Below are 20,091 nucleotides of genomic sequence, written 5' to 3' on the forward strand. Positions count from 1 at the left end.
CCTGTAATAAGATCTGACGCCCTCTTCTGGTGTGTCTGAAGTCAGCTACAGTGTACTTATGTATAATAAATAAATCTTAAAAAAAAACAAACAACAACAAAAAAAAGGAGTATTAACTAGAACTCTAATGAACATTACCTGGATTGAACATTTAAACAACACAGCATTCTATAAACATCATAAGCATTGAGTCTAGCTCTCCAATGCTGAGTCTCACCCTTCCTCCTGAAAATGTTTTTAGGAGTCTGTATCTTTTGAGGATGTGGCTGTGAACTTCACTGCAGAGGAGTGGGCTTTGCTGGATTCTTCCCAAAAGAGGCTACACAGAGATGTGATGCAGGAGACCTTCAGGAACTTGGCTGCCATAGGTAAGGGTAAGATCACTGCCTTGTTTAGTCCATGAGAAAACAATTATTTTTGCTAAGCAAGATTTGTACAAGTGGGGCTGGAGAGATAGCTTAGCGGTTAAGAGCACCGCTCTTCCAAAGGTGCTGAGTTCAAATCCCAGCAACTACATGGTGGCTCACAACCATCCATAACAAGATCTGACGCCCTCTTCTGGGGTGTCTGAAAACAGCTACAGTGTACTTACATATAATAAATAAATAAATCTTTTTTTAAAAAAAAGAGAGAACATTTATTTCAAAAAAAAAAAAGATTTGTACAAGCTCCATGATTTGTACAATAAACCAGTCATGATCTTATACCAGAAACCTACTTAGAATCTAATATTTTTCTATAGTGTTGTATTAATTCAAAGTGATTTTTCTGGATCTACATTCTAGCAAAAAAGCACGAAGACTGGATCCTTGAAGATGGCTCTGAAAATTTAAGAAAAATTCCTTCCATTTCAGTTCAGACTGACTATAAACTATGTGAGAGTCAAGAATGCACAGAGAAACCAGGCACATGTAAGAAGTGTGGGAAATTCTTTAGTTCTCCCCAAAGTTTTCTGGAACATATGAAGATTCACAATGAAGAGAAAACTTACAAATATAAGCAAACTGAAGACTATTTTAGCAGACACAATTTTGTTCAGGGGCATGAAAAAATGCATGCTACAGAAAAGTCCTGTGTTTTAAAGCAAAGTGGGAAAGACTCTCTGACTCTTGCTGGTGTTCAACAACACATAATAACACATAATCGAGATGAGCCATATATGTGTAAAGTATGTGGTAAAGCCTTTTACTCTTCCAGTTCTTTCTTGACACATAAAAGAATTCACACTGGAGAACAGCTTTATATATGTAAGCAATGCGGCAAAACCTTCTCTTATTCCAGTGGCCTTCGTCGTCATGAAAGGACCCATAGTGGAGAGAAACCCTATGAATGCAAGCAATTTCTGAAAGTCTTTCCTTCATTGAGGAAGGTTGAAAGTCATGAACAAACTCACAATGGAATAAAATACATATGTAATCAGTGTGGAATAGCCTTCAGTGATCACAGTTCCCTTCAGTGCCATGAAAAGATTCATAGTTTAGAAAAACCCTATGTGTACAAGCAATGTGGGAAGACATTCACTTGTTCTAGTGCCTTGCGAAGACATGAACGAATTCATACTGGAGTGAAACCCTATGAATGCAAGGTATGTGGGAAAGCCTTCATTGATTGCAGTTCTCTTCAGTGTCATGAAAGGATTCATAGTGGAGAGAAACCCTATGTATGTAAGCTGTGTGGGAAAGCGTTCAGTCGTCAGGGCTCTCTGAAGTGTCATGAAAGAATTCATAGTGGAGAGAAACCCTATGCATGTAAGCAGTGTGGGAAAGCTTTCATGCATCACAATGCTCTTCGATACCATGAACAGATTCACAGGGGAGAGAAGGCCTATGGCTGTAAGCAGTGTGGGAAAGCCTTTGTGTTGAGCAGCGCACTGAAAAAACATGAGCGAATCCATAGTGGTTTGAAACCTTGTCTATGCAGGGTGTGTGGGAAAGCCTTCACGTTTCACAGTTCCCTCCATTGCCATGAAAGGACTCACACTGGGGAGAAACCCTATGTGTGTAAGCAGTGTGGGAAAGCCTTTATGTATCACAGTTCTCTCCGTTGCCATGAAAATATTCACAGTGCAGAGAAACCCTATGTATGTAAGCTGTGTGGGACAGCCTTCACTTATCACAGTTCTCTTCAACGCCATGAAAGAATCCACAGAGGGGAGAAACCATATGTATGTAAATTCTGTGCGAAAGCCTTCACTGATCACAGTTCCCTACGATGCCATGAAAGAATTCACACTGGAGAAAAACCATATGTATGTAAACAATGTGGGAAATCCTACAGCACTCATGGTTCCCTTAGATACCATGAAAGGGTGCACTGTGTGTAAGCTACGTTGGAAGTCCTTCTCCTCTTTGAATAAGTTTTAATTTCATTAACTCAAAAGAAAAACAAACAGAAAAACCATATGGATATAAGATATGTGAATAAGCCTTAACATGTTCTGGTTCCCTTAAAAAAAAAAAAAAAAACATGAATGGAGACACAGTGGAAACTTATCTCTAAATATAGACTAAAGGAAAGCATCAGATCTCTCTAGCAGACATGATGGCATAATGAATTTAACTTGTATCAATGTAAAGCATGTGGGATTATCTCTACTTGTCTCAGTTTACTTCTCAGAAACCACTACAGGGATGAGGCGATGTCTCAGTTTTTATAGTCCTTGCCATAGAAGCATGAGATCCTGGGTTTAAATCCTCAGCACCCGTATAAAAGCCAGACATGATGGCACATCCCTGCAATCCAGTGCCAGGGAGGCAGAGGCAGAAGAGCCCCTGAGGTTTGCTGGTTAGCTGGTCCATGATGGCAATGCACATGTATGGAGTTTCCTGTAGAAGCCTAAACGTGGAATGGAAATTAGACCAACTTTATTTTCAGTTTCTTCTAAAACTGCCCGCTGGTTAGTCACATGGCTTTTAGCTTTAGGGTTAACTCCTGCGTCAATATTCTTCAAATCACTGGACACCTTTGGGCATCAAGTCAGTTCAGGTCCAATAAGAGAGTTCTCAAAAACTAAAGTGGAGAATGATTAAGGAAGACACCCAACACACAAAAGTCTGGATTTTCCTACTAGGCTCTTGTCATTACGTCAACCTCTGGCCTCTATGTGCAAGTACAGTGTGTGCCCACACATATGAACACTCATCCACACAATCATGCACACCACACACAAAAGAACACACCATATCAAGAGCTTCCATTAGAAGAAAACTGTAAGTCTTCAGTTGTCCAGTATATCAAAATACACAGTCAAAACCTTATAAATATAGGTAGAATTGTCTTTTGTAGCATATAATGTCATCAAAGTCTGATGCAATACGATTCTGTTAACACAACTAATGTGAAGAACCTGGTATAAAATAATTTGTGTAGAATGCTTTAGAAATTGCAGTCAGTGGCACATTTGTAGGTAGATCTGAATAATACAGTATGCTCCTTATTTTATTCTTGAAAAGAAATGTTTTAGTGAAATTATTTAATAAGATTTACTTAAATAGTTGCATGTGCTTAATCTATAGTTTCACTGTTAGTAAAGTCAGTTAATAACTTTTCCTGCTTTTAATTTAAACATTGGATTGAAATGTCTTTCTAATATGTGAACAGTTTTAATTTTTATGTATTTTTTTAAATAATTGTGTCTAATGAACCTATAAAAATGTTTAATTGGGCTGGGAAAGTGGCTCGATGGAAAAGCATCAGGACTGAGGTCATATCCCCAGTGCCCATGTAAAAAGCCACACGTAGCCAAAACATGCCTGTAACATCATTGTTGAAAGTGGGGGTGGTGCTGGAAGATTACTGCAACTTGCTGGCCAGTCAATCTAGGTGAAAAGCAAGCTCCAAGACTAGTGCAAGACTGTCACAAGCAAAGATGCAGAGGCAGTAGAAGAGGATGCTTGATGAAGTCCTCTGGCTTCCACTCATGCAAGCTAGGTGCTCTCACAAAAGGCAGTTAATAGTCTGTATTTCCTTACTAGGCTCTTGTCATGGTGTGTGTGTGTGTGTGTGTGTGTGTGTGTGTGTGTGTGTGTGTGACTTTTAAAGTGGATTTAATTATTTTTCACTTTTTTTGCCTTAAGAAAACCATTAACTTTATTTTTTCTCAAATGCACAGTTAGAAAATTAGTCTGAGAAGATGTTTTGTGCCATAAACTAGATAAAGTATGTACAAAAATCTAAGAAATGCAGTATAGAAGCCCCACTGCCTAGGTCTTAAACATCAGAGGGGAAGCCAGGTCTCTGATGGTTTTGGAGTTCAGGTGAGGGATCCTGACCTTCAGGAGTCTGCTGCTGGCATTCTTGACAGTAATGAACTTGGTGAGATTTTCATTGACTTTCACAACGTTCTTGGCCAAGTGCTTTATGACTTCCAGTGCTTCACTCTCCATGTATCCTGTGTAATACTGCTGCTTTAAATTGCGTTTTCCTTGGCCGGCACCATCCAAGACAGGCAGGAAACAGCAGCTGCAGCAGGGGTGTCAGCTCCATCAGATACTTGGCTAAAGTGTGTCGTTCAACATCGACCTCCCTGGCATTTGAGGCTCACCTTAAGAAGTAGAATGGTGAAGGCCAGCCCAACTCCAAATTCAACTTTTCAAAATCAAAGTTTCCATTTCCCAGATTTGGGAACTGGAGTAAGCATTGTCTAAGATATAAACAAAGTCTTCATTACTCAGCGAAAGCATCATATTTGGAAGTCAAAAGCAGAGCTGTGGTCCTAACCAGCTGCAGCTTCTTCCTGCAGATCAGCTGAACATGTAGGAACTGGTCCATGATGGCAATGCACATGTATGGAGTTTCCTGTAGAAGCCTAAACTTGGAATGGAAATTAGACCAACTTTATTTCCAGTTTCTTCTAAAACTGCCCGCTGGTTAGTCACATGGCTCCAGGGTTAACTCCTGCGTCAGTATTCTTCAAATCACTGGACACCTTTGGACATCAGAGTAGCAACATGAGAGCCACCCTGGAAAGTGGAGATGAGGCAAAGCCACTCTGGTCCACAGCACCACCACGAGTTTTATTTTTGACTTTTAATATTTTCTCCAAATAATTCTGTGCATATTTTATAGTTTTAACTATTTTCAACAGTATATATGTGTGTGTGTGATTTTTTATATATATATTGACAACATCTGCAAAATAACCATAAAGAGATCAACTTCACATTTTTCAAAATTTTCATCAGTCATTATTGCCAAAATGCTGATGAAAATTCCTTATGTGGTGGAATCTTACTAATTAATGCTCTATTCCTATGTAAATTTTATCATATTTATGTTACACCTTTTTATCATAATTTTCCCTTCACTTCTCTTACCGAAAGATACATGCCACTGGTTTAAGTGTACTCTGGCCAGAGATCCCCAGTACCAAGCCCCTGATCACGTCAAATGTAACAGATTGCAGTAATGAACCTATCTATCTACATACCATATCTGAACTGTTCATCAGAAATATCATTTTATTTTATTATTTTGTGTCTGTGTGGCATGTGTAAGCATGGTGGGTGTGGTACATGCATAGATGTCTGTGCCTGTGTTCCTTTGGAGGCCAGAGGAAGATGTTCTTCTGCCCCACTTTTTGCCTTAGTCAGTCCCTTGACACCATGTCTCCCTGAACTAAGAGCTAGGCTAATAATCATCCCTTGATGTTGTGTCTGTAGGTAAATGTTTAGGTAAATTGCCATAGTAGACCCTGAGAAGGGCCCTGCCTAGCTCTGAAGTGCAGTAAAGGTCTCACTGCACAGAAGTAATTTCCAAACGTCCCTTGCTGTGACAGTGTTGTAAAGTAGGAGCATAGAAGCAAGCACAACCATGTAGCTGCTCTAATCATAGTGTGATGTAAGAACAAACTATTTGCAAATAAGAGTACTTCTATTTTTGAGACAAGAGAGTTGGTGAACCAAGGTTGAAACACCCACTCAGAGCTATAAAGAAAAGTAGGTATTACCAGGGGACACCATACAGAAGCTGAGGTGTGTATCAATCTTCATGGAAACTCACTGTGTAAAGAAAGCTTTCATTGCTGGCCTAATATGTCAACTGGTGTTCTCAGCACTGGCACACATAAACACAAGAATGGATGATAAATCTGTTATGCTACTTAGCAAATGTGATATCAATTAGTCATCTTTTAATATTACAGTCAGTTCATATAAGCCTTTAGTCTAAATGTGATCCTGTTTATGTGTGAAAATCCTCTTGCCTGGGGAGGGAGGGGCACAGTGAAGGTGAGTGCTTGCTTTACATGTATGAGGCTTGAGTTTGGTCTCCAGTACCCACATAAAAAGTTGAGCTTAGCCACAAACACTGGTGATGTCAGTAGAGAGGGCCAGGCCCAGAAGATGGCTGGGTTTCCTATCTGCCCCCTGACTCTAGATTCAGTGAAACCCTTTCTTGGGAGAATAAGATGGAGAAAGAGAATGACACCTGATGTCCTCCTCTGGCTTCTGTGCATCCACAAGTGTGCAGGCATATAAGCACACACATAAGAAAAAAGAATGTTTTAATTCTGGATTCTAAAGACAAGAAGGCTGCCACAGTGGATTGGGCCCTCCTACATTAGTTAGCAAGAAAATGACGCACAGACATGACATGCCCACTACTGGGTGGCAGCAGTTGCTCAGTTGAGGTTTCCCCTTCTCAGGGGGTCAGACTGACAGCTGAGCTACCCTATGGCAACTAGGCAACCTCAGTCTAGCCCCACCCACCATTGGCCTATTAGTGCTTGGACTTCAGCAGAGTCCTGAAAAGTAAACTTATAAGTCATAAATCCCCTTCAGGCTGGCACCTTTTTGTTCTCCAAATTTAAGATTCTTTGGGAAATTGCTATTTCTTAAGGTTCATCATTTCACATTAGTCTGGTAGAGTATAAGACATATGTCTCTTAAATATCTTCGTTTCTGTGAGACTGGTTATAGAGGCTGAAAGGGTCCACCACAGAGGAAGAAGTAAAGTGCTCACTCTGGAAAGTCAAGAGTAAGTTCTGAAATGGTTACTCCCTGAATGAAAATTTTTGACATGAAGGCTGTTAGGCATGGTTGAAGAGGTCCATTGTAGATAGGTGGGACAGTACAGCCAAAGAAATCTAGAAGGGTCCATGAACTGGACCGTGAGAAGAGAGGCTGCCGAAAGCAGGAGAGGAGAGAATGGGGAAACAGGACTAAGAGAGATCCAGGAAACAAAAGGTAACAGGATCAGAGGCGGGGGGGGGGGGAGCCCAGCCTCCGGCAGTGGGAGAGCTGACCAGTGGCTGCTTTATCTGTTACTACACCTCAGCCATTTGTCCAGGGATTCTGTGAGACCTAACACCCCTCAAGGTGGGCCAAAGTGGCTGGTTTTTACCAGCCTGCTCCTTTAGGCCCAATCGCAGCTTTTATGCAGCTCTCTCGGACAGAGTTAAGCAGTGTGCAGTGCTGTGATAGTTCTCTATAGTGCCTGGCTTCTCCTTGCTCCCGTTCAGGTACACTATGCTGAATCACGTGATATGAAAGTTCCTACCCCCCAAAAGGTAATTTTTAAAAATCAGACCTTTTTATTTTTTCTGGGGAGTAGTCTGAGACACCTTAGGAGGATTTGGTCCAGACATGAAAGCTGTACCTAAGGCTCTTCTGCTCTCCCCTCCCCTTTTCAAGGTCAGTCTGCCCACCTCTGCCTGCCCCTCATCTCCTCTACCCCCTTCCCCCATCACCTCCTCCCTGACCCGCCTGCCAGGCTTTGAGTGGAAGCCTGCCCCTTCTTTTAAGGCCCTATTTTTAGAGCTGCATAAATTGTACTGTTTCTAATGGTGTTCCTTCCACTTACAGGGCTAATCATGGCTTGGGGCACTTTATAATAAACCTCATTCCTAAAAAGAATGTCCTTTGTGGAAGAGCTGCTGAAGCTTTTTCTTCTTAATTGCTGGAAAGTAGAGTTTTCTCGGAATGCTTCATTATAACATTTTCACTCATGTATCTTGTTTATATTCATACACACACAGTCCTTTACCTGCTCTTGTCCTCTCGAATTGTTTCATCTTTTACGTCTTTGTGTGTCCCAATGAATCTCATTAGTGTTGCTGACAGGAGAGGGAGTGGTTGTGTCAGTCAGAGAGAGGATAAATTTATTCTGTCACTTAGGCTTCGGGGACTGGATCTGTGGGCCCAGCAATGAGGGCCAAAGGAGCGGCAGGTACGAACTGTCTCAGGGCTCCAAGAGGCAGCGCCTAGCCCGCCATCTCCCTTCCTCAGCAACCAACTGTGGGAGTCCCGGACGGTGTAGGGTCCTTGGCTGTATGACGTCATACCCTAGGACCGGTCTGGAGGTCCGCCGGAAACGCCCGTGTGTGAGCTGACCAATCAGCAGCGCCGGCGGGAGGAGCGGAAGTTCCTCACCCTCCATCTTTCTTGCTGGCATCTCCCTCCTCCTCGCTTTCACCTGAGGAAGTCCAAGTTGCTGAGCCTCGGCGGCCGTGTGAGTGCCTGTTCCGGAGCCTCTGTGGAGCCGCGGCAGGCCCGGGCACAGACATGGTGAGCCAGGCGAGTGGCGGGGCTGTGCGCGGCGCCCTTGGTCCCGGGCGGGGATCCCGGTGCCGCGCCGGGGCTCGGGACAGCGCTGCGCCGGGGGCGGAAGGGCGGCTGCGCACTGTCGCCTGCGGCTCCAGAAAAGCCGCTTTTCCTCTTAGGGAAAGTCAGTCGAAAGCGGGCTGCCGAGGCTGGGTGGTGTGGAGCAGAGCTGGAAGTTTAGGAGACAGCTCTTGCGAGTGAGACTTTACGCCCCGCCATGCACGGGGGCCAGGGGAGGTCACCCGGTGTCCTGCTTTGTCACGGCCCACCTTATTCCTGTGAGACAGGGTTTCTTACTGAACCTGTGGCTAGGCTGCCTGCTAGCAAGCTCCAGCGAACCTCCGGGCTCTGTCCCCATGTCTGGCTTTCACTTGGGTGTCTTTTATTTGAACTTGGGTTCTCACCCTTGCTCAGCGAGCACTCTTACACACCGAGTTATCTCTCCGGGCCCAAGAAATATGTTTAATATAGATCTTAAGCGCAGAAATTAATGGAAGTGATCGTGGGAAGACTGAGACATACCGAGGTGTGAGTGAGCTTCTCGGGGGACAGTCACAGTTCTTTTCCATGGGTACATGCGGCTCTCGCATTTAGGATTGTAATATCCTCTTGGTAGATTATCCCTTTATAGAGTATGACGTGACTATCTTTATCCCTTATGACTTAAGGTCGGAGGCAAGAACTTTTCAATTTTCGTCATCTCTGTGCGTTTGGTACTTGAGGGTTTTCAGGTTTATCTTTTACTCTTGGGTTAAATACTGCTCTCACCTATGTTCCTTTTTCCAGCAATAAATGGTTTTTTTTTTCTAAATGACTGGACTTTAAGTCGTTGTCAAGTTCAAATCACAGTGAATTGCAAACGTATCAGTTTCTTTGTTTTGTTTTGCTTTGTTTGTTTGTTTGTTTGTTTTTGAGACTAGATCTTATATATCCTAGGCTGTTGATAAACTTAGTTTATAGCCAAGCTTGACTTTGAGTTTCTGATAGTCTTACGGCCACCTTCCAAGTGCTGGGATTATATGAGCACATCACTAACTCCTGTTTTTTGCAGCATTGAAATTTAAACCCAGGGCCTCATGTATGCTAGACAAGTATCTACCATGTACCAACTGAACTACAGCCTCAGCTCTATATCAAATTTTATTCCTGAGTAACTTTTCTGTGATCAGCACTTAATATTATTTAGTTGACTGAACTTTGTCCTCATGGTATATAGTGGGATCCACTTAGTATTTATTTGACTATTAATTATCAAGTGGCTATGTTTTTTTTTACATGTGGTTTAAATGTTTTAGTAATTTTTCCATCTTTACTGATGTGATGGTTTAGTTTATACTCAGCACACTCATCCTTCTCGATTTCTTGTATTGCAGATATTTTCCTTCTACTTTATTGTCTTTGCACCCCATTAATTGATATCTTTCAATTTGTCAAGACATTTAACTACTTCTTTCCTCCTTTCAAATACAGATTTTACATTACAATTTTATAAATCATAGGGCTCTCTCCCTCCTTTGATAGGTACTACAGGAACCCAAACCAGATGTGCATAACTAGTCAGGGATGAAACCAAGCTCTCCTTACAAACAGACTAGAATAAGAACTTCCCTGAGGGATAAGAAACAGTAGTTATGTTCTCAGGGAAATTGGAGATTTCCAGATGCTGCCAGTCAAAGAGTTGAAAACCTGTCCATTGTGGTGGCATATGCTTTCTTAGTCCCAGCTCTGCAGGCAGAGACAGGCAGATCTCTGTCATTTGCAGACTTTCCCTGTCTATGTAGCATTCCAGGCCAAGACTACATAGTAAGATTGCTTCTGAAAAGAAAGAATAAGGATTGAACACTGGGAGCTGAGTGCAGGATGACTTACGTAGCTGTCCTCTGTGTGGGCTGGGACTACCCAGGACAGGGGAATGTTGATACAACAATCTGTCTTGATGCTGCTACCTGTCCATACCTCAGTAATAAACAGAATAAAAATCCTATGACAACTGGGAAGATAGAGTCAAGGTGGTAATCTGAAGTAGGCAACAGTCCTGTTTTGGTTTGGTGTGATTGTCCATACACTTGCTCTTTAATTACTGAACTCGCACATTGGTCCCTTCTAGTAATTTTTTTTGTACCAGAAAAGTATAAACATTTGGAATCAAAGCCACCTTTTCTTTTCTTTTTCTATTTTTCATGTATGTAAATATACATGTGCTTGAGAAAGCCCACTTTTACACCCTCTTCATTAAAGCAGGGTCTTAAAGCCAGGGCTCACTGAAAAGGGTAGTAGTGCTAGGTAGCTTGCTTGCTTTAGAGACTTGTGTCTCCAACTTCCTAGGCTGTAATTACAAGCAGGCCATTGTACCTACCCATCATTTACTGGGTCTCAGAGATCTAAACTAACAAGTACTTAACTGCTAAGCCATCTGCCCAGACAAACATTTGGAATTTTTTAGCATGCTGGGTGCCTTCTAGGATGACTGGATTCTTGGAGATTCCAACTGAAAATTATTCATACTATGGTACAGATACTGGACCCCACACACCTGGAAACCCTGAGATTCACGCATTGATTCTGGTCATAGGGACTATGGAAGAGAAGCATCCTGCAGTAGTGCCTTTAGCACTTCAAGTGACATTCCAAACATTCCTACAAATCAAGGAAAAATTCACATAGTCGTCAGTGTTAAATACAGAAAGGAACGCAGCAGGTGGGAAATATCACATATTACCCTCTAGGAATGAGCTCTGTTAGGATAAAGGGCCTCAGACTAGGATTGGGCCTTCATTGGGGAGAGTATTCGAAAGGAACAAGTACATTATGTTGGGGGTGGGGGTCAGAAAAGAGCCTTCAGAGAAAGCCCCTTAATAAAAGAAACTATGGCTTTTCTACCCTGTTGGTGTAGCAGTAATCCCTACACCATGTGATTCAATTGGAGATAGCTTACTAACAGGGAATATGGGATGTCCAGGAGATGCTTGGGGCTGTCAATTAGAGGCTGTGAAAACTGTACCATGCCAGGCAGTGGTGGCACACACCTTTAATCTCAGAACTCAGGAGGCAGAGGCAGGTGGATCTCTTGAGTTCGAGGCCAGCCTGGTCTACAGAGTGAGCTCCAGGACAGCCATATTGTAGAAAGGAGAAAGTAGAGAGAGGCTGGCCGTGGACAGGTGGAGAGAGGAGAGAGGGAGAGAGAAGGAGGGACAGAGAGTAAGAGAGGTGAGGGCTTAATGACAACAAAACAGCTTCTTAACCCTGTCCTGGGGAAAGCTAAATGAGGGTGGCCTGATGGCTTTAGGCTGTGGGATCTGGCCTCTTAAAGTAACTAGTATCTTAAGGGACAGGATGAACACAAGAGGCTAGCAACAGCCAGGAACCCATGGGTAGTCTTCTCTAGCTCTACTCCAAGTCCTCTTTCTATCTCTTGCATTTGTTTTGTTTTGTTTTTTTCTGTAGACGTTTCTTCCCATCTCATCATGTTCCTGATGTCACAGGCTTCACTAACCCCAAAAGAGCTTCCTGTGTAGTAACCTGAGAAGCTTCTAAGTCACAAAGATTTTACTTCCTGCTGAACAGGATTAGCCACAGCTTTAAATATATATATATATATCCTGAATGCCAGAAGAGGGCAACAGATCTCATAATAGATAGTTCTGAATATCCATGTAGTTCCTGGGAGTTGTACTTAGGACCTCTGGATGAGCAACAAGTGCTCTTAACCTCTGAGTCATCTCTCCAGCCCTGGCTACAGCTTTCTTGACCCATGTAGACTTCATGGCTGCCAAAGCTAGCATAATCCACCAAGGATACATCATGGCCTGGATCCTGGGTCCCTTTCCTCTCTTGAGTGTGGAAACTATATCTGGGAGAGATCACACTAGTTAGAACTGTAGTCAGGCCAGAGGCAGCTCCTAAAGCCACAGGCCAGCTCCATCCGGGGCTTTGTTGCCATCTTACACATCCCTGCTCTCCTTGATTCATTCATTCCCTACCCTCACCTCACTGGCTTGCTCTTTCCAGGAGAGAGATCACTACAAAGCCTTGACTAGTAATTCCCTATGTAGATCAAGCCATGACTTTGAACTCACATAGTCAGCCTGCCTCTGCCTCCCACATTCTGGGATTAAAGACATACACTATTACAACTTGTTTTTTATTATAAAAAAAATTCTCTGTTGTATCCTAAAGAACTTGACAGACTTTTCAAAGCTTAGAGTCTTATTGTTTTCATTTAATTATACAGTGAGTTGGTTACTAAACATGAAATACAGATAAATATAATGCAGTATCCAATTAGATATCAGTTTGTTGTTGACCCACATATATTAAAGTTTTGTTGAGTTCTGCCAGCATTCAAGAGTACCTGTTTTATCATCAGTCTGCTTCTTGTATGTATGCTGTATAAGTTAGCATCCACTGTGTTAGAACGTCAAATTCTTCTCTGCTATGTTTTAAAATGTGCATTTTAATAGTAATTACTCTATTGTGCTATAGAACACTTTCTTTAATCTTATGTATCATTTATTTCATTTTGAACTATTGGATATTGTATTCATACTTCCAAATGTTGCTTTTTAGTGTAATCACAGAAAATGTATATTTCTCAGGGAACATGTTGTTTCAACAAGTGTAAAGATGTGTCTATAGACGAAACTCATTAAAGACATGTCCCAGGGAGATTGGAAGACTGTCTCTACTGAGCATCTAAAACTAGTACTAACATTCAGAGCAGATGCTAGTAAAGCAAATACAAGAAGTGTTTTGGCAAAACAAGCTCCTCTTGGCAGTTAAAGTGATGAGGCCTGTCGTCTAGACACAAGTAAAAGAGATGGTACCTGCAATGAAAACTTAGGGATGACCCAGCAACTTAGCACAAGTCACCAGATGTCATTGTTCTGTTAGTTCTTCAATACAGTGTTCAAATCTAGCACCAGAAAAGTTGTTTGATAGGGAGCATAACTTAATAATCATCTCACAAAATAAATGTCAAGCATTCCCAACATCATGAGCATTTCCTATGAATTGAGTATGGGTCCTGAGTGCTGCCAGTTTCACCTTGCTCCTGAAAATATATGTGATTTGTTTTAGGAGTCGGTAACTTTTGAGGATGTGGCTGTGAACTTCACCCTGGAGGAGTGGACTTTACTGAATCCTTCACAGGAAAATCTTTACAGAGCGGTGATGAGAGAAACCATCAGGAACCTGCATGATATAGGTAAGGGGGATAAAATTGTAGGCATATTTTTTCACAGCTTACTTTAATAAAGGCTCACCTTTCCCTCTAGACTACCACCCACCAGAGACAGTGGAAAAGAAAAGTTATTAGGATATGGGGGAGAAAGTGGATCTGTTTAGAGATATTTTTGGGGGGCAATTCCAATCTTCACCGTTCTCAGTCCAGTCCACTACCAAACATCAGACCCTTGGCAGACACCACACATCAATCAATCAGCAAGGGCAGTTCAGTCCAGAAGAAGCTGTGAGGCTCACCATTCTTCCCAAGTCCACAGAAGTGGCAAAAAGCTGGGTGAACCTCACACGTTCTTTGGTGAGTTTAACCTCTATGAAGTCACCATAAGCAAAGATCGGCAACACAGTGTAAGGTAAGCAGATGCACGCATGTCGGCAGTTGTAAGGTAAGCAGATGCACGCATGTCGGCAGTGAAGGCCAGTGAAGAGGAGCAAAGGAAACCAGTGTTTGACCTCCCACTGTTTGTGGTGTCATATTTATATTCCTTCTAAACATCATGTGTCCGTTCATGTGTTTGCTATAGCAAAACATCTTTTCACCTGTGTCCCCTTCAGCAAAACATTCTTTCACCTGTTTGCTCCAGCAAAGCATCATTGCACCCTGAGTCTCTAAAGAAATGAGAAATTTCCACTTTATATAATTTCCTCATTCAGAGAACAGTGTCCACTGCCCATCAATGCTGTTCTATGACTTAGGATATGAAAATGGAGTATTTAGATGAATCAACTTGGTATGGTCACAGTGTAACAGGAACTTGAGTCATTTTGCATAATAATTCATAATGGGTTTTCTGGGTCTACTTTTAGGACAGAAATTGGGAGAACAGAACACTGAAAATGCATACAAAAATCCTGGGGGAAATCTAAGGTAATTTACACCCAAAAGAAAAAGTAATACTTCTCAGGAAACTTGGAATTGCAAAAAATATTTCAAACAAACAAAACAAAGTAAGCCAAGCTTCAAAGTGATTTACTTTCAAAATAACTTTAAATATATACCTACTGACTGAGCATCTGTAATTCAGAATTTTAAATATGAATTTACATATAAACATGATACCACAAATGATACTTTCTGATGTTTTAATGTTATAGAAAGAGATTTTTGGATGCAAGGCATGTTTGCATTTAGGTCTCACCTCATATATGTTTTAAGACTTTAAACTCTTAACATATTTGTTCTTTGTGTTTTGGATGAGGAATGCTTAAGCGATATTTAAATGTTACAGATTTTCTTTCTTTTTTCCTTTTTTTCTTTTTGGAATTTTTTGGGGGGTGGTTTTTTTAAATTAATTTTTTTTTTTTTTTTTTACTTAATCGTTTTACATCTGCTCACTGACCCCTTCCGGTTACCCCCCTCTCACAATCCTTCCTCCATTCCCTTCTCCCCTTCTCTGAGCAGGTTTCACCCCACCCCCACCCCACCCCCCAGTATCCCTACACTCTGGCACCTCAATTTTCTGAGAGTCTAGGTGCTTCCTTTCCCACTGAAACCAGACAAGGCAGCCCAACTAGAAGAACATATCCCACAGACAGCAGCTTTTGGGATAGCCCCCATTCCAGTTGTTCAGAACCCACAAGAAGACCAAGCTACACATCTGCTACATATGTGCAGAGAAGCCCAGGTCTAATCCATATATGGTTTTTGATTGGTGGTTCAGTCTCTGAAAGGCCTAAGGGTCCAGGTTAGGTCTGTTGGTCTACCCATGGAGTTGCTATCCCCTTCAGGGCTATGCAATCCTTCCTCCTATTCTTTCATAAGAGTCTCCAAACTTCATCCACTATTTGGCTGTAGATGTCTATATCTGCCCGAGTCAATGTAGATGTGGCCTCTTCAGGTTCCATATCCCCAATGTAGTAAGTCATAGCTAAATTCACCCCCATTGATTCTTGGGTGCTTCCCTTATCCCAGGCCTCTGTCTCATCATGAAGATGCACCCCACCTCCTCACCCCAGTCAGTTGCAGATTTCCATTCACTTTCATGGCCATCTAAGCCTGTCCTTCCCCACACATGATCCTGAAACCCCATCCCCTCCCCATGCTGCCTCCTCCCAGTTTCCTCCTTCTGTACGCCTCCTATGACTATTTTTAACCCCCTTCTCAGTGAGATTCAAGCTTTCTCACTTGGACCTTCCTTCTTGTTTAGCTTCTTTGGGTCTGTGTATCTGACTTTTATGGTTGATATCCAAGTGAGTCTATACCATGCATGTCCTTTTGGGACTGGGTTACCTCACTCAGGATAATATTCTCAAGTTCTATCCATTTTCCTGCAAAATTCATGATGTCTTTGTTTTTAATAGTATTTCATTATGCAGATGTACTACATTTTCTTTATCCATGCTTGAGATGAGGGACATCTAGGCTGTTTCCAGTTTCTGGCTGTTAGAAATAAAGCTGCTATGAACGTAGTTAAGCAAGTGTCTTTGTGGGATGTTGGAGCATCTCTTAGGCATATGCCTAGGAGTGGTATAGCTGGGTCTTGAGGTAGAACTAGTCCCAGTTTTCTGAGAAACTACCAAATTGATTTCCAAAGTATTTGTACAAGTTGTACAAGGTTGTTTGTTTGTTTGGTGGTAGTGGTGGGTTTTGTTTTGTTTTGTTTGAGACAGAGATTCTCTGTGTAGCTCTGGCTGTCCTAGAACTCACTGTAGACTAGGCTGGCCTTAGAAATCCACCTGCCCCTGCCCTGAGTGAGGTAACCCAGTCCCAAAAGGGCATGCATAGTATGTACTCATTTATAAGTGGATGTTAGTCATAAAAATACAGGCACCAGAGACCCAAAGAAGCCATACAAGAAGGAAGGCCCAAGCAGGGAAGCTTGAATCTCATTAGAATTGAACTTAGAAATGTTCCTGCTGCCCCGCCCCCGCCCCCGCCCCCGCCCCCGCCCCCGCCCCCGCCCCTGCCCCTGCCCCTGCCAGGATTAAAGGCATGCACTATCACTGTCTGGCTATAACATAGATTTTTCAATGTTTACAAAATAGTTAACTTTGGGGAAAATACTGAGAAACCCCACATGATTACCACTGCTTTGACTAGTGGAAATTAAGTTGTCTTACTGAGTCTTCACTCTATTTTGTACCGTTTATTTAGAATGTAAAGCTTACTCTTTTCCTGATAATGTAAGAAAGTAAGTTTTCTACCTTTAAATAAGTGTAAAATCATTTTGTATGTTCTACACTTTTGTTACAGATACCAAGTGGTAGAGAAGCTTTGTGAATATGATGAAGATAGTCAATGGGAAGAAATCTTCAGTGAGATTCCAGATCCTGTGGTGAGCCAGAAAACTGGAGAAAAGCCCTGTGAAAGCCATGTGTGTGGAGAAGATATCACTGGTCATTCATCGCTAAATGTGTCCCTCAGAGGTCAGACTAGATGCAAAACACATGAGTATAAAGTACATGGAGAGAATCCATGTAAATATAAAGACAGTGGAGTGGCTTTTGATTCTCCCCAAAGCTTTCTGAAGCATGAACAAATTTACACACAAGAGAAACCCTATGCCTGTAAACAGTGTGATAAAGCCTTTAAGTATCTCAGTTCTCTTCAAAATCATAAAAGGATCCATACTAGAGAAAGAAACCATGTGTGTAAACAGTGTGGGAAATCTTTTAAGAGACAGAGTAATGTTCAAGTCCATGAGAGAAATCACACTGGAGAGAAACCCTATGTGTGTAAGCACTGTGGGAAAGCCTATAGTTCCTACAGTACCCTTCGAGCACATGAAAGAAGTCACACAGGAGAGAAACCCTATGTGTGTAAGCATTGTGGGAAAGCCTATACTTCCTACAGTACCCTTCGAGCACATGAAAGAAATCACACAGGAGAGAAACCCTATGTGTGTAAGCATTGTGGGAAAGCCTATACTACCTACAGTACCCTTCGAGCACATGAAAGAAGTCACACTGGAGAGAAACCCTATGTGTGTAAGCATTGTGGGAAAGCCTACACTTCCTACAGTACCCTTCGAGCACATGAAAGAAGTCACACAGGAGAGAAACCCTATGTGTGTAAGCATTGTGGAAAAGCATTCACTCAATCCAGCTACCTTCGAATACATAAAAGAACTCACACAGGAGAGAAACCCTACATCTGTAAGCAATGTGGGAAAGCCTTTGCTCGTTCTAGCCACCTGCAAATACATAAAAGAAGTCACACAGGAGAAAAACCCTATGTATGTAAGCAGTGTGGGAAAGCCTTTGCTCAGTCCAGTTACCTTCACATACATCAAAGAAGTCACACTGGAGAGAAACCTTATTTATGTAAGCAGTGTGGGAAAGCCTTCACTCGTTCTAGCCACCTGCAAATACATAAAATAACTCACACTGGAGAGAAACCCTACTCATGTAAACTTTGTGGGAAAGCCTTTACTCATTCTAATTACCTTCAGATACATAAAAGAATTCACACAGGAGAAAAACCTTATGTGTGTAAGGAATGTGGGAAAGCCTTTGCTCGTTCCACTTCCCTTCACATACATGAAGGAACTCACAGTGGAGAGAAACCTTATGTATGCAAGCAATGTGGGAAAGCCTTCACTTTGTCCAGTTCCCTTCGAAGGCATGATGTAGTTCATTCAGAAGAGAAACCCTATATTTGTAAGTGTTGTGGGAAAACCTTTGGTTGTTACAGTAGTGTTCAGAAACATGAAAAGACTCATAGAGAAAAGACTCTGTTAATGTAATAAATGTGGGGAAACTTAGTTGCTCTGATTCCTTTCAAATACATGATATAGCTGATACTAAAAAGAAACTCAAGGTTTGTATCCATTATGGAATGCTTTCATTGACCCTAGTTCTTTTTGATACCATGGAAGGATTCACACTAGAGAAAAACTTCTGGATATAATACAGAAAAATATTCACTTATTCTGCTTCTTTAGCAAACATAGAAAAACTTACACTGGAGAGAAATCCTAAATATAAAATGTGGAAACACTTCATTATCACTTAACCTTCTAAAATTCATGAAAATGCATAATCCATAGCATGAGGAGATGTTTTCGATCCATTTGCAAATGCAAAATAACAGTATGGAGAGAAAACCCTTGACTAAAAATGATATACCAAGAATAGGATCTTCAGATGGCCACATACAACAATGCACATGGAATCAGAAGATTAAGTATGAAAAACACATAGCAGTTTTCTGTTTTTCTGTGTGCGATGGCATATGCCTATAATTCCAGTACTACGGAAGTGTAAAACTAAAGATCAAGAGCTTTGAGTTCTGGGCTGTGTTGTCTACCTGATAAAAGAAATTTTTGTGTGTTATTTTTCTTTATTCTTAATCATTTCAATCGTATATACAATGAGTTATGAGCATATTACTCCATTTTCTCCAACCCATTAAATCCAGTTACTGTTACTCATGTGTACATGAGCATAGCTACTTCCTCAGAAGCTGTCAACTGTCAATAACTCCTCAGTAAGGGTTGAAGGTTCAAGATATCTACATTATCAATGCTAGAATTTTGGCTGTCTTAACCCAATGTAGTTAATCACAAATACTACAAATTCATGGATGTAATAGCCAATAGTGAACAAAAGACTGCATTTCACAGTACTCCCATCCTCTGACTTGTATTCTTTCTACCTCCTAGAAAATTGTCTTTAATAAAGTTTGATTGTTGTCTTGGTTAGTGTTTTATTGCTGTGAAGAGACACCATGATTTAATTGGGGTTTGGTTACAGGTTCAGAGGTTTAGTCCATTATCACGATGAGGTACATGGTTGAGAATATGGTGGCATGCAGGCAGACATGGTGCTGGAAATATAGCTGCGAGTTCTACATTGGGATCCACAGGCAGCAGGAAGAGTCACTGGCTTAAAGTTCACCTGGAAATGTCAAGGACTGTTGAAATCCCAAGCCCAACCCCAGTGATACACCTTTAACCCTTACCAAGCTACTTCATTAACTGGGAGCCAAGCCTTTATGTAAGCGTATGGGGACCATTTTTATTCATACTGCCACAATATTCTTTTTCATGGAAGAAATACTTGGATGACAACATAGCACAGTAGAAGAGCCTATCATGATTGTCCAGCACCACACACACACACACACACAAATGTTTTTGGGTACTATTAAAACCAAGAACCTCTAGTTCCCCTTATCTGCCTTGAGGAAATCAGGAAACAGCCTCCCTTGCAATCTTTTCACTTAGGACAAATGTAACTGGCCTTTGCTACTTTGTGGATTTTTTTTTCCCACCCTTTATTCTCTTCCCCCAACCCCAGTTTTACCCCTATCACTGGATAGAAAGGAGAGAGAGAGAGATCCCTGAATCAATTTTTTGTTTGTAGCCAATTT

At 41.7% G+C, this 20,091-nt stretch overlaps 2 protein-coding genes and 1 pseudogene across 3 annotated transcripts in view; 2 read left to right on the forward strand and 1 right to left on the reverse strand.

The window, feature by feature from the left end:
- LOC110336303 (zinc finger protein 709-like) overlaps positions 1–3,542 on the forward strand; it is a 7,515-nt gene extending 3,973 nt beyond the window's left edge. The window contains exons 2-3 of the mRNA XM_021218741.2: positions 242–368; positions 786–3,542. Of these exons, the coding sequence (XP_021074400.1) occupies positions 242–368; positions 786–2,323 (1,665 nt within the window). The 3' untranslated portion in view covers positions 2,324–3,542. The remainder of the gene's footprint in view (positions 1–241; positions 369–785) is intronic.
- Positions 1–19,487, forward strand: part of LOC110336288 (zinc finger protein 709-like) — a 23,441-nt gene extending 3,954 nt beyond the window's left edge. The window contains exons 1-4 of one of the 2 annotated variants that reach the window (XM_029531879.1): positions 8,349–8,504; positions 13,617–13,743; positions 14,586–14,646; positions 16,972–19,487. In XM_029531879.1, the coding sequence (XP_029387739.1) occupies positions 8,502–8,504; positions 13,617–13,743; positions 14,586–14,646; positions 16,972–18,463 (1,683 nt within the window). In that variant the 5' untranslated portion in view covers positions 8,349–8,501 and the 3' untranslated portion in view covers positions 18,464–19,487. Of the gene's footprint in view, positions 1–8,348; positions 8,505–13,616; positions 13,744–14,585; positions 14,647–16,971 lie in introns of those variants that run through there. The other variant, XM_029531878.1, reaches the window with a different exon arrangement.
- LOC110336287 lies at positions 4,131–8,376 on the reverse strand (annotated as a pseudogene).
- Positions 19,488–20,091: the final 604 nt, after the last annotated feature.

The sequence above is a fragment of the Mus pahari genome, chromosome 19, assembly GCF_900095145.1.
Source record: "Mus pahari chromosome 19, PAHARI_EIJ_v1.1, whole genome shotgun sequence".
Taxonomy (NCBI): domain Eukaryota; kingdom Metazoa; phylum Chordata; class Mammalia; order Rodentia; family Muridae; genus Mus; species Mus pahari.